General features: G+C 40.2%; 1 protein-coding gene across 5 annotated transcripts in view; it reads left to right on the top strand.

Moving 5' to 3' along the window:
- The window catches only part of LOC136883355 (uncharacterized), a 647239-nt gene that overhangs the window by 506168 nt on the left and 125513 nt on the right, over positions 1-15558 (top strand). For 4 of the 5 annotated variants that reach the window (XM_068229694.1, XM_067155608.2, XM_067155607.2 and 1 more), the window contains 4 exons: positions 8099-8289; positions 10113-10271; positions 11306-11434; positions 13676-13806. In XM_068229694.1, the coding sequence (XP_068085795.1) occupies positions 8099-8289; positions 10113-10271; positions 11306-11434; positions 13676-13806 (610 nt within the window). The remainder of the gene's footprint in view (positions 1-8098; positions 8290-10112; positions 10272-11305; positions 11435-13675; positions 13807-15558) is intronic. The other variant, XR_010861242.2, reaches the window with a different exon arrangement.

Below are 15558 nucleotides of genomic sequence, written 5' to 3'. Positions count from 1 at the left end.
ATAATTTCGTAAAGGTACGAAAGGTCTTCGTATTCATTGGTCTTACAATCATCCTGATAAGTCTATTAAAGGAGATGGTATGATAATGACATCACGGGATTCTTTCTATGAGGAACCGGCTTCATGTAAGAATAACGTACATATGCTACGTCGTATTCCGAAGGATACTACTAATCAAAATTCATATTGTAGAATATTTTCTTGATAGTGTCTACTCTACAGTTCATTTTTGGAAGGTGTGGTCTGCGGGTTAGAATTCACCCACGGTAACCTCTGCTTGTCGTAAAAGGCGACTAAAAGGGGACCGAATATCTCCCGGTATAAGGAGATCCCCTACACCAGATGCCAACAGTCTCCTTGAGAGTGGATGAGCGGGTGTAGGTCTGGGCACTCTATTGTCCAAGGGGTAAGAAATTGCCCCTAAAGGCGGAGGAACCAAGTGTGGTCAACGGCAGTAGAATGCAGAAGGCAACGGGAAACCACTGCATTAAAGGTCCTGAAGGACATCCCTATAAATTCACATAACATGGTTCGGAAATTAGTATCCGGAGTTTCTGTTCCCCCAATCGGATCTCCGGGGGGGAATGCTGCGAACATAGTTGTGAACGATTGTGTACTTGACAGTGCTAGGAAAATCAAAATCTATAACAAGAAATTACGAGTTGCTACTTGGAATGTACGCAGTTTGTATATGAGTGGAAAACTAGCAAATGTGGAAGCAGAAAGATGTAGATTGAAAGTAGACAACCTTGGATTGAGTGAGGTAAGATGGACTGGATCAGGAATTCAGAACACGAAGGAAGGATATATGTACTTCTCGGGAAGAATCGACACCAATCACAGATATGGAGTTGCTGTGCTTATTTCATCAATGATCGCAAATTCAGTTCTAGATTTTGTACCACTTAGTGATAGAGTAATGTTGCTGAGGTTACAAACATCACACCGGATCATGAACGTTATTCAGGTCCATGCGCCAACTGCCGATAAAGATGATGATGAAGTAGAAGCATTCTATGACACCTTAGAGGAAGCTATGAAAATAACTAAGAATGGAGAAATAACATTGGTCATGGGTGATTTCAACTCAAAAGTAGGGGTTGGCATTGAAGGCAATACTGTAGGCAGCCATGGTCTTGGTGAACGTAACATAAGAGGAGATAGACTTGTTCAGTTCTGTATGGAGCACAATCTGTTTGTCTCTAACACATTCTTCAAACTTCCTCCTCGGCGGCTTTACACATGGATATCACCCGCCGATAACGACGAAAAGATCATAAGAAATCAAATTGATTTCATTTTGGTAAAACAACAACTAAAGAAATATGTGACATCCGTTAAGACGTATCCCGGTGCTGATGTAAATAGTGACCACAATCCAGTTGTAATGGACCTTAAAATTGTACGTTTCAGAAAAATTAAAAGAAATGTTAAACTATCCAAGCATATAGATATTAAGAAACTATTGGATCCCAAAGTAAGAACTAACGTTGGAACTGCACTGGAAAAGAAGATGGAGTTAATAAGATACACTGAATCATCAGAGGTAGAATACACATGGAACGCCATTAAAGATAGTGTGATTGAAATCCAGGAAAATGAAATTGGACAATGCAACAACATCAAAAGACAGAGCTGGATGACAGATGAAATTCTAGAACTTATGGATGAAAGGAGAAAGCATAAAAATGCAGATCACATTCAATACAAAATTCTAAACAAAGCTATACGCAGAAAGTGCAGGGAAGCCCGAGAATTATGGATGACAGACAGATGTAAAGAAATTGAGATCCTTCAAGAGATGCACGACTATTTTAACTTGCATAAGAAAGTGAAAGAACTTGCTGGTTTGAAACGGAGACAATATGGTCAAATTTTGAGAGATGCCAATAATGAAATAATCTTGGGTGTGGAAGGGAAACTCAAACGATGGAAGGAATATATAGAAAATCCCTTCAAAGATGACAGAAATGATCCTCCTTCACCTGACGAGAGAATAAATGAAAATAGCCCTGAAATAACAAAAAGTGAAGTTGTACATGCCGTAAAACTTCAAAGAACGGTAAAGCAACTGAAGCTGACGGTGTGTACGCTGAAGATCTCAAAGTAATAACAGAACAGGAATCTGCCGGCCTCAATATCTTAACATCATTATTCAATCAAATATATGTATCAGGAGAAATGCCATCAGACTGGCTGAAATCAACCTTCATACCACTACCGAAGAAGCCTAACTCATCTCAGTGCGATGATTATCGTATGATAAGTTTGATGTCTCACGTGCTCAAAATATTCTTCCGAATCATTCACACTAGAATATACAAAAAATGTGAATCTCACATGGATCAGAATCAGTTCGGTTTCTGAAATGGCGTTGGTACACGTGAGGCACTCTTCTAGTTAAATGTGTTGTTACAGAGGTGCAGAGATATGAATGTTGATGTCTATGCCTGTTTTATAGACTATAAAAAATCTTTTGATTGTGTCAGGCACAATAAACTGATAGAGATTCTGAGATCAACAGGTAGTGACTCCGCTGACTTACGTATAATCAGTAACCTGTACTGGAATCAGTTTGCAAATGTCAAAACTGATCAAGGAACTTCAGAAACTGCTTCGATCAGGAAGGGCGTCCGCCAGGGTTGTGTACTGTCACCTCTTACTCAGAGGCAATCTTTAAAGAAACATTGGAAGACTATGGTGGGATCAAAATTAACAGGAAAATCATCAACAACATCAGATATGCAGATGATACTGTTGTCATAGCTGATGACATGCCTGCCCTTCAGTGCATGATAAACTCCTTAGTTCAGTACAGTGAAGAGTTTGGATTATATGTTAACCCCTCAAAGACGAAACTGATGGGTGTTCTCTAAGAAGACAATTCCGACAAATCTCACAATTAAAGATAAAATAGTTGAGCAAGTGTCTTCTCTCAAATATCTGGGTACCATCTTGGATGACCAAGTAACTCCAAATGGGAGATAATATCTAGAATTGAGCAGGCCAGGAAACAATTCATAACCATGAAGAAATTCTTTGTGAGGTCAGATCTCAGTCTCCAACTACGAATTCGTATGATCCGCTGCTATATATTTTCTGTTCTCCTATATGGATGTGAAAGCTGGACTCTGGATCCAATCACAGAAAAACGTGATGCCTTCGAAATGTTCCTGTATCGCCGTCTCTTCCGGATATCCTGGGCAATGAAAATCTCAAATGCCAAGGTCCTTCGTCGGATGAAAAAGCAAAAAGAATTACTGCTCACCATAAAACCGAGGAAAACGCAATATCTAGGACATATCATGAGAGGTGAGAGGTATCAGTTATTACAGCTTATTATCGAAGGGAAGATACAGGGGAAGAGATCTGTTGGGAGAAGAAGAAATTCATGGCTGAAAGACCTTCGAAGATGGCACTGCTGTACTTCAGAAATGGCATTCCATTCTGCGCTGTCAAGATCAGAGCTAGTTACGTGGATCGCCAACCTCCGCTCGGAGACGGCGTCTTAAGAAGAAGAATCCAATATGACCATACAATTGCTCTTATCAGCCTTAGTCACGATAACATCGGTGTCTTTTATTTTATTGCTAAGATCTCTGTTTCATTTAACTCTGTCTAATGGAATATTGGTTTTTAGCTGACTAACTAACTCAGGGAGGTCGTTTCGTTATTTCTATATTAAGGGAATTTTTCAGATATTAGATTCAGCTCGTTGTTATGATGTCATCATCTCTGTTAAAACTTGGCCAATTAAATTTAGGTCCTCTATTAAGATTATCCAATTCTTGGTCTGTGAAATGCACTCGAGAGGTTTCTGACAGAAATGACTGAACAACATAAGACTAGCACCAGAGAATCACAAGAATTCAAAGTACTCGACTTTTACAAACCCAGGGAATTTTCAAATCACAAAATTATTTAAGAAATAAGAATATCAGGTTTTATTTTCAATAAAGAACTATAATGGTCATTTATTTCACAACTATAATAGTGTAAATTACAATAAAGAAAACTACTTCGGTTCAGGAGTTTACAAACTTCAGTGCGATCAATGCTTTGTCACGTACGTTGGGCAAACAGGTAGGAGCTTCCAAACTAGGTATCAGGAACACGTCAATGCTAATAGACACAGGAAGTATTCTGCCATGAGTGTCCATATGGGAGATACGGGTCACCAATATACCGATATAAATCGAGACTTGACCGTATTAAAAAAGTGAGCAAAGGCAACCTGATGCATATATATGAAAATATTTATAAAGGTTTGGACCAGAGTTATAACACGAGCAACAATTTGAACGACGTACAAGAGAATAATAATCCGTTATATGAACACATGCCGTTACTTTTAACATCGCGAAAAATTAATGTTTTGAAGTTACCTCCGCTAAAACAAACAAGCCACCCTTCTGTTCTACGTATAGGCAGGGCTGTTTCCCTTCGACCTATTAATAGCGCTGCTCCTCCTCCTACCGCCCCCAGCCAAGTTCCACCAAGCGAGAGGAAGCAGCTCAGAGCTAGACTGTAGGTTGAGGGTAAGTTTCTACAAACCCACTAATATGTAGACCTTGTCTTCAGTATTCTTCAGTCGATGATAAGGTTCCATTTCCGAGGCCAAAGTTTAAATCCTACGTTAGTCAGTACACTGTATGTGAAATCTCAAGAAATATTATTTAAACATGTGAAGATCTTTTGTGAGAAAGTGATGGACTGTTTTATGAAAAAATAGTGTGTGTTGTTTTTGGTGTATTTTTAAACATTTTGGAAAGGACATGAGCTCATCCATTTTAAACCATTAGACAGTAATAATTATGTATTTCAATTAGATACCAGATGCTATGGCTGAAGAAGTCTTAAATTAGATGAAACACGTAGCCTACCAAAGCATGCATAACATATTTTAACATTGAATGTTTTCTCACTTGCAAAGTGAAGTATATTGATTGGGTGGCCCATTAAACCTAATACAACCAGGTGAGTTGGCCATGCGGTTAGGAGCACGCAGCTGTGAGCTCTCATCCGGGGGATAGTGGCTTCAAACCCCACTGTCGGCAGCCCTGAAGGTGGTTTTCCGTGGTTTCCCATTTTCACACCAGGAAAATGCTGGGGCTGTACTTTAATTAAGGCCACGGCCGCTTCCTTCCCATTTCTAGGCCTTTCCTCTCCCATCGTCGCCATAATACCTATCTGTGTCGGTGCGACGTAAAGCAACTAGCAAAAAACCTAATACTAGTTCTTAATTAAGCTGTATCAATCATCATCTCTTCTTCTCTTTTTTCTTCTTCTTCATCCATTCCCTTTTCCAGATTCTCTCTGGGTAGGGTAGTGCGCCACCACTCCTCTTCTAGTACTTTATTGCTATCGACTCCTCTATTTGCAATACAGTCCACAAGAGAGCTCCTCCATCTCATTCTAGGCCTCTTTCCAGTCTGTGTCCATGAATGTTCTCTCTACTGGCGTTCGCATCATGTGTCAAAACCATTTTAGCTTTAATATATTAATCTCTTCTGGAAGTTTACACACTCCCACGCTTCTCCTTATTTCCTCATCTTGTCTTGTCTTGTCTTTCCCTGCATGCTCCTCAAGAACCTCATTTCAGCTGCTTGTATCTAACTTTGGTTCTGCTTAGTTAACGTTCAGGCTGCTGAAGCATAGGTCAGTAACCTTCTTGCACTTCATTGGCACATCTTTGTTGTATACAATGTCTCTCACACACTGATAGAAACTAGCACACTGCTGTATTCTTAAATCTATTTCTCCATCCAAATTTCCATCTTGTGATATCATGCTGCCCAAATATAAACAAATTTTCACTACTTCAAGAGTCATCATCTTACTTTTTGCAGTACTAATCTTCATTCCAAAATTTCTTATCTCCTCATTCCATAAATCAACTTGTGTCTGTGCTTCCTAATCATTATCTCCCCAAACTACATCATCTTCTCCTTGATATTATGTAGAATTCTATCCATGATATAATGAAGAGTCTCAAGCCTGTCTCAACTCTGAACCATTCAATTGACCCACTTTGGTTCTAACAGAGCTTTCACAATTTTGATACAATGTTATTACCATCTGCATTGTTTCATTCCCAATCTGTGCCTCTGTCAGTGTTTTCCATACCAAATTCCTTGGAACACTGTCATATGCCTTTTCAATATCTAGAAACGTTACCACCATGTCCTTTCCATATTCCCAATACCTTTCCATCATTTGACACAATGTAAATACTGCGTCAAATGTGGATCTGCCTCTTCTGAATCCATACTGGTGTTCTGCCAATTTTCCCTCTACTCTGTCTCTTATTCATCTATCCAAGATTCTTTCAAGGATCTTAGCTGTATGAGGTATCAGTGTCAATCCTTCACATTGCTTCCTTCTCCTTTCTTGAAAATTGGGAAAATGACCCCTTTCGCCCACTCTTCTCTCCATATCACTCTGAAGAGTCTATACAACCGCTGTAGACCAACTGCTCCTGCTGCTATTATCATTTCTATGGTGACCTCGTCAATTCCAGCTGCCTTGCCTCGTTTCATTCTCTTAGTGGACACCTTGTTTTCCTTCTCTTCCATCTGCACTAAATCTGGTTCTTCGATTTCTCCTTGTACCGAGGTATTTTGCACACTGTAAAGCTGTTCAGAGTATTTTCCCCACCTCTGCATTATATCCTGCTCATGTGTCATCACTTCCTTCTGTTCATTTTTAATGAAGTTAGCACCTTCACCTGGGTTTTTCTTCTTTTTAACCCACTGGAATAAGGTCGTTTTGTTTCTGTTTGTATCTTCTTGCAGAGATTCAGTGAATTTTTGCCAGCATTTCTTTTTCTCTTCTTGAACCACCTTGGAGCCCTCCTTCCTGCAATGCCTGTATTCTGTTTTGCATTCTGTTGTTCTGTTTCTCAGCCATCTTTTCCAAGCTTGTTTCTTCCTTTTAATTGTATCTTTTACCTTGTCACTCCACCAGGGCGTTTCTTGATCTTTCTTCCCTCCTATTACTCTTCCACAGGTCTTTTCTGCAGACTCGACCATACTGTTTCTTCGACCCTTCCGATGTCTTCCTTAGGTATACTTGTTTTAATGTGTGTCTGGAACTCTTAATTTATTTCCTTCTCCTGCGATTTCTACATCCTTAGCTTTCTCTGCCTTATCTCTGTCATCTTTTGTATCTTTCCCATCTTTAACTTAGCTATCACAACTCTGTGATCTTCGAAAGATTCACCGGGGAGGGCTGTTACGTCTACCAACATTTTCCTGTTACCTCTCTTGACCAAAATGTAATCTATCAGAGTTTTGATTTTGTTATCCCAACTATATCTTGTTATCTTCTGACTGTTTTTCTTCCGAAACCATGTGTTACCAATGGTCAGCTCATTTCTCCTACAAAAGCCTTGTTTCTCTTCCCATATCCAAATGGACCTATAATCTCCCCATCTCCTTTTCTTTCCTGACCTGCTTGGGAATTCACATCTCCTATGATCACAACCTGTTTGTCCTGTATATGGCCTTCCAGATATTCAAGGTATTCCTCTAGATTCATATCTGTTTATCCTGTTTGTGGAGCAGACCCTTGAATTATATTTGTAACACCAGTTTCAAGTCTCCATCTGATGCTAATCAACCTCTCATTTATGTATTCCTCCAGTTCTATGTATTCCTTTAGGTCTTTTCTAATTATAGACCTACACCATTTTTGGTTTCTCTTCCTCCACTATAGTATAAGGTTATCCTTTCTTTAGTTTCCTCTCACCTTTTCCTTTCCATTTGGTCTCACTGATTGCCAGCAATGCTATAACTTCGTCAACCATAAAATCTACAGTTTCTTCCTCTTTCCCTGTTAACGTCACTACATTGATGGTCGCTATCTTAATGTATTTGGTTGCTGGTCGTCCATTTCTCACATTTCTTCCAGCATCAAAAGAATTGCAGATCGCTTGTGGGGAACCTCGTGTAGACGGAAGGACACAGTAGGAGTGGATTTTGACAGGAAGGGTCTTCTGCCCTAACTTGGCCACCAATAAAGGCATTATCTATCTAAATAACTAGTTACGGTTTCTCAATCAAAGAAGCCTAAAGAACTTGTGATGCTTTGTTTGCAGGTTCCCTCGAGGGAGTGGCCTTCATCGAACACATCATGGAGCACATGGGCCGAGTGCTGAAGGTGGATCCTCTGCAGGTGCGGATGGCCAACATGAGCACCACAGACAACGCCATCCCCGAGCTGATCGGCGACGTCAGAAAGTGGGCCGATTATGACAAGCGCAAGGCGGACATCGATGCTTTCAATAAGGTGAGATATTCTGTCATTGAGATGCTTGTATTTCAGTACCAAATGGATAAAATCTTCGTCAGCTGTCTCAGAAAAGAACCATCAAATAATTTACTGTTCATAATAAGCAATGTACATTCATTAGGCTAAAGTAGGATAGCAGCTCCTTAACCTCCTTCCTATGTTCTTCCTACACCAGACGGCCTCTCGGAGACTGACCACACATCTCGGCCTGTGCATCAATACAAACAAATCAGAGTATTTCATGTTTGTACGGAGTGCATGACAATGTTAAGGTTGTTTACTTTGTGTACAAGGCAATTAGTTTTCTATAAAATAAAGTACTGTGTTGTTCATGTTGGTTTTAATGGGGAAGGGGTCCATAGGCTTTATCATATTTTCAAAGGGGTGGATGAGACAAAAAAAGGTTAAGAACCCTGGATGTAGATGGCAGCTGTATATCTTTGAAATGATGTTATTTTCTAATGGCATACTCCATTAATCTTCCAATGTCCCAATACAGCTTCAGCAGTTTGTTCTGCTGTTAACAGGCGCACCTAATTTTGGGCATGTCAAGAGATTTTCCATTTAAAATGCAGAATTCTGTCTTTATATAATTCCATTTTTTAAATATTGTTGGGGACAAGTAAAATCCGTACACTAATTGTGGAGTACGTAGGCTAACGTGTAATGATTGTAAAATGATTTACAGAGGACAGACTGGCCAGTGATATCAAAAGCACTTTAAAGTAATACAGTATCCAGCTACCACCAAAACCACCACAGCTTTATAATATTGAAAAGGACATAAAACTAATCTCTAAAGGTAATTATGGGTTACAGTTAAACATTCGTAAAAATATCAAAATATTTCTAGTACAGAAATGAAACTGCAGTGGACAATATATTATTCACAGTGTTGGAATGATGTAAGGTCACCTGGAGCAACAGTCCAGACAGTCCTGTCACAACAAAAAACCGTATCTCCCGATATCCTTGATTTGTATGTCTGTTTGTTTTGTCCTTGACAGCATAGCAACCACTGAAGATGGGAGGCTGCACCTTGCAGAAAGTGGCTTTAAATTGTTATGATGTATTTGTGTGAAATGCACTGTTTGAGTAACATTGAATAGAGCAGTTGTTGTGCTTTCAAGCCTGACTCTAAAGATGCTGATGGAAGGAGTTGAAAGCTGGGCACATTTCTGGTACCCGATTTAAAATGGCATCTTTCTATATCCTTGGATATGTTCCAGACCTGAGGCAGAAATCAAACATCACCAAACGGTTGAGCTGCTGGCCTTCCGAATCCAACTTGACGGGTTTGATCTTGACTCAGTCTGGTGGTACTTGAAGGTGCTCAAATACATCAGCCTCGCGCCAGTAGATTTACCGGCACATAAAAGAACTCCACGGAACAAAATTACGGCACCTTGTCTAACAATAACAAAATAACACTAATAATAACAAAATAATTAGGCAAGAATTTAGCACAACACATTTTACAGTTGGGTTTTCCAATTTAAACAATGTTCAATTTTTTGGTCATATTTAGTTATTTTCAAGTCATAATTTGCTTTTTAAAGTTTTTTCAAATTTTTAAAAATCCAGACCATAATAATAAGTAATGACAGTTTGTCTTGTCATGAGAAGAGTTATCACTTCTCTAGTTACTTTTTCTGTCTGTATGACAGGATGCAGTACTTTGAATGCAGTTTTGTTATCCACTAGGACAACAGTCTTCCTGAAAGCCAATGGCAAGTTGTTCAAGTGCTGTTCTTACCTAGTTCTTCTGAACTAAGTAGTATCACATTCCCTCTAATGGTACCACCATTATCATGTTCCAGAACAATCGCTGGAAAAAGCGTGGCATTGCGATGGTGCCCATGAAGTATCCCTTCTTCCTGCTGGGCGGTTTCCATGCAACAGTCTCCATCTACTCTGTGGACGGGACGGTGTCCGTCTCTCACGGCGCCATAGAGTGTGGACAGGGAGCTAATACCAAGGTGAGTGTGAGGGTGGAGAAGCCCTGCATCCAAACTGTAAAGGTCTAATTGCTATGCATTGATCCTGAATTCTAAAACTGATGAAAGGTTTGATTTCAATTAAACATTGGTCTGTTAATGAAACTGTACTCTTATTCATCACCAGATGGCTGACAATATTATTTCACTGCGGTGAGTCTGTAGTAAGTTAGAAAATAGAGTGTATCAAGATGATTAGATTAATGAAAGAAGGAGGGATATTTGTGAAAAATAAAGGTGAAAATGACCCCAAAAATGAGAAAAAGGAAAGAAAATAACAGGTAAAGGTAGACATGGATTGGATTGCTTAGATTTCTTGGAATTTAACATAAAGTACTGCTTTGTACACCAATGTATGAAGCATCAAACAATCAGGAGAGAACAAATTTTGGGAAAAGGAAAGCTGGTGTGTCTTGAAATTACTGAGGGTTTTAAATGCTAAGGTAAGAAAATTGACAGGACACAAAATATAGATAGCAAACAGAAGGACACCTACGAGGAACACTGGGTCCTCGTCAGCAGAGGATGAGTAACAAGATGTGAGATGTAGTTGTTCAGAGTGTTGTAGTCCATCAAAGTACATTTCATCTTGTCTTTAGTGATTCCAGTGGTCCGTAGCTCATCTATCTCCCGCCACCCTTTACCTCACAACAGTCTACTTGTCAACAATACACCGATAAATGCTGCAACCCATATTCAAGCTGACTATCTATACACGTACGCATGGTGACCTCACCTCACATCTCTTCTGATTACGAGGATAGCTAAGTCCAGGTCGTCCTCATGTCACTACATTTACAGGCTCGTTAAAGAACTCCTCCGACACTCCTGCTGAAATGGAAGAAATAAGAGTTAAATCTTGTCTGTAACATGCACAGTTACTCGCAGGCAGCCTCGTTCCACAATCAGATACGTAGCACCAGCGAAAATGTGTGCTGGCGACATCAACACAACCTCCACCACTAACACGTCTGATCGAGGGAGGTATCTACGACAGTACAATTTCCTTGCCGCAGGTTGCTCAGGTGGTGGCCCACGTGCTCGGAATTCCTCTCGAGATGGTGAGCGTGAAGCCGGCCAACAACTTCACGTCGCCCAACAGCATGGTGACCGGTCTCAGCCTGGCCAGCGAGTCTGCAGCTTATGTAAGTGTTGCTTCACGTGTTGGAGTGTTCAGACTTGATAATTATTTACTTTCTTTAAGGGATACTCGCAGTTTGAACAATAGGCAGATACACAAGAACCTGGTTTATCCGACCGGAACTAATAATAATAATGATCCAGATAATCTGGAAAAACAAATACAGCACACGTTCATCCAACTCGTTGCTTGAATGGTCAGCATACTGGCCTTCAGTTCAGAGGGTCCCGGGTTCGATTCCGGCCGGGTCATGGATTTTAACCTCAATTGGTTAATTCCAGTGGGTCAGGGGCTGGGTGTGTGTGACGTATTCAACATTAGAAATCATCGTAGGTAGGGCTCTCACCTTCACAGACATGCAGGTTGCCTAATAGGCCTGCACCATACGCCATTATTATTAGCACGTGTTATATAAGTTGTAAATAATACCCATTTTTCAATTGTACAAAATAATATACGAACACTTTTCTTACATTTATGACTCTGTTTTATGCACTAAAATAATGTGCAAGGTTTTTCTGTTTTACATTTGTACCGCGTTTGCGCGCAGCACAATCCCGAATACGTTTTACTAACATCAGGTCTGCCGCTGTGCCATCAGTTTGTCCAGCTCCATTAGCTTCTGATGGAGCGCCGGTTTCATTTTGCTTTACATTGCACCGACACAGATAGGTCTTATGGCGACGGTGGGATAGGAAAGTCTTAGGAAGGGGAAGGAAGTATCTGTGGCCTTAATTAATATACAGCCCCAGCATTTGCCTGGTACTATCTTCAGGGCTGCCGACAGTGGGGTTTGAGCCCACTATCTCCCAGATGCAAGCTCACAGCTGCGCACCCCTAACCGCATGGCCAACTTGCCCAACTTGCGTTGCATTCAGAAGAGCATGACTTTGAATCCCACCTCAGCCATCCTGGAAATGGTTTTGCACGGTTTCCTATTCTCAATTCCTGGCGAATGCCGGGACAGTACCTTTGATAGACTTTGACCGAATTACTTCCAATTCCCATGCTTAACTATCCTAGGCAGAAAAAACATTCAAGAAGAGTCGATCCCGTAAAAGAAATACTGTACAAGTAAAAATACACTTTTATTATTTTCGATCCGGATAAACCGAAGATCCAGATTAATGAGGGCTGGATAAATGAGATTCTTGCGTACTAAGAAGTACTGGTACTGTTTCTTATTGTAAACCTGTTTGTGAAAAGTTCCAAATTGGCCGCCTTCATACTCTTTTGCTTTGCTTTTGGTGTCACTCATCTGAAGTTGTTCTTTGAGGAATGATAATCTGTAAGTTTGAAAAGTCTGAAAGGAGGGCAAACCAACCTGCTAAAGTTTTAAATGCAATGATGTTCTTACTGGAGTCAGGACCAAGGATCACTTGTTGTCAACAGTGTCAAAGAGGGGCAGTAGAGACGTAAGCTATTCTCAGTAACCCCTTAGCACTTGTCTCTTGGTTATTTCTGTTTCCCTATAAGTCAGTTCAGCAATTTCTGGCCAAGTCACAGTGTCCAAAACTCTACCCTACTCTCGTATTTTACTGTCATTCAAATTTCAAAGTTTGTTCTGCATGCGCTTTTCCAGGTACCCATGGAACTTCACGGCTTCAATATGATTGTGAAAATTAATCGTTTCTTCCTATGAAGTTTCCAAATGTTTCAGGGTTATGCTACATTACCAAAATTATCCCCCTCAAAAGTAAGTGCTGATAATAATATTTTTCTCATTTGTAAGCATTCTTAGATGTAGTAATGGATGATAAAATGACAAGAGTGACTTCATGCTTACAACCAGTGAAGAAGGATAAACATTAACTGGGGTAATGATTAGTGAGAAACAACTGAGGAAGGTTTAGGTACCTAGACATCAAATGAACAAAGTGATAATGAAGTACATAAGCAGGGTAGACAAGCAGAAATATTCCTCAAAAATGTTAGGAAAAGCTTGGGTGTGGAGAAATGATGTCTGCAGAAACAGCAGAACATTTCAGTCCTGTCATTTGCTTCCTGGTGTCCTTACTTCACATGGCAAATGACTTCCAGCCACATAATGAAACACAGAGAAGTAGCAGCCGTAGAAGGAATCTGGACAAGTGAAGAGAATGGAGAAGAGGTGCACGAGATGGGAGTGGACGACTGGGCCAAAGTGACGACAGAGACATAGTGGTCTGCTATGTAGACAATTCACAAACAGCTAACGAGTTGACTAGCAGCACACATTACTATTTCTTAGTTGTTTTCATTCCAGGCAGCGCTGGCCTGCTGCCAGGAGCTGAACAAGCGTCTGGAGCCCGTCAAGAAGAAGATGGGTCAGGTCCCTTGGAAGGAGCTAATTGCTGAGGCCAGCAAGCAGGTCATCAACTTATGTGCTAACTACATGTAAGTTCTTATGTCCCTTATAGAAAGGTGGCTAGTATATAAGAACAAAAGGTGATCTTAGCAGATTTGGTCTTGTAAAAATTCAGAAATACAGTATTATGAACAAGGCTAGAAATTTGTATAAATTGTAAGAATATATTCTCCACTTAGGGCAAGTTGCAATGAAACTGTTATAACGTAAGGTAATCAATATTTGACATAAACACTCCAAAAACTAAACTATCAAAAATGTGTTTGTAATTTCGTCCTCCACTAAAATTTTGAAAAGTACAATTAATTTTAATATATTTTTTCTTTCTAATATGTGGAAGAGAGACTGCAGGGGTGGAGACAGGAGTTTGAGAGATATGGATTAAACACCAACAAGGCTAAAACGGTGGTGTTGAAGGTAGAGAAGGGTGACAATGGCACTAAGCTGGACAGTGTCACAGAATTTAAATATTTGGGTAGTATAATGGCAAGGATAACTTAGCTAAATATGAAGTAAACAGTCGAATCAATAAAGTAATACATTTTTACCTCCAAGTAAGACAGCTACTATGGGATAAACAAGTACCACTGAAAACCAAGGTGACACTGTATAAATCATACTACACCCCTATCCTCACATAGAGCCTGGAAACCGCTACCATGACGAATAGAATACCAAGTGTGATCACTGCGCTCTCTTTACATTGTAGTTGGTGGTCCTGCCGGAGTGTGGCGCTGCAGTCTCAACGATCCAACTGCAACGACACGTGCGCCCAATTGTCGACAAAGGTACAGCGAGCGTGCGTACGCCTATTAGTTTGTTTCACCGCCGTCTCAATCCTATATACTGCCTGCTCTATGATATGCGGTTAACATGCTTCTCAGCGTGAGCTCTTAGTGTCACGAACCTCCGCTAGGGGCGCCAGCTAACGCACCCAACTTATCTCCGTACCTACGTTATTGTGTTCCAGTGCGTTTGCATCGAGCATTTATGTGTGTGTCTCTGGTTGTAAAATGATTAATTGTTGTCTTCCTCTCTGTATATAAAGGCAGGAAATCCAAATTCTTCAGGTGTGAGGATTCTTGTTATCCCCCCTAATAAACAACTTAGGGAAAATTGGCTTAACGCTATATCAAGGCAAGGATCAACCAAGAGTAATCAACGAATTTCATACGATTATTCTAGTGTCTGTAGCCATAATTTTAGAGATGGAGATAAAAAGATAAAACCAAAAGAAAAATATATTGAAACCAGAGAGCGTGCCTAGTCAGTCTTCGAATTATCCCCATTATCTTCAAACCAGAAAAATAGCTCCACGAAAGACCAGACAGCGACAAGATATTTCTTCGGAAGAAATCTGTGATGAAACAAGCTCTTCAACAGCAGGAAATACATTGGATGACGAGTACGAAATTAATTTGAACAACGATGTATCAATCCAAGTCGATATTCCAACGAGTAAAAATGACAGCAGTGATCAGAAAATCAGACATTAGATGCTCCGATCGAGAATTCTGAGACTGCTATAACAGCTGATTACTAACCATAATGAAGTTAAAAGACTACAGAGACAATTCGAAGACAACCCAGAAATTGATCGACTGAATAAAGTAAGCAGCCAAATATAAAGGAAAAACGAACGCTTTTTAAAATCAAATCCATAATTTTCGCAAGACAAAATCCGGGCAGTCAGAACAAATCACGCGGCAAATCATGTGGCGTGGGGAATAGTATCCCAAACGGTTACGAATATGCTCCTGGTCTAGTGTCAGCTCCGTCAC

Source organism: Anabrus simplex, chromosome 11 (assembly GCF_040414725.1).
Source record: "Anabrus simplex isolate iqAnaSimp1 chromosome 11, ASM4041472v1, whole genome shotgun sequence".
Lineage (NCBI taxonomy): Eukaryota > Metazoa > Arthropoda > Insecta > Orthoptera > Tettigoniidae > Anabrus > Anabrus simplex.
This window is presented reverse-complemented; position numbering and strand designations above follow the sequence as displayed.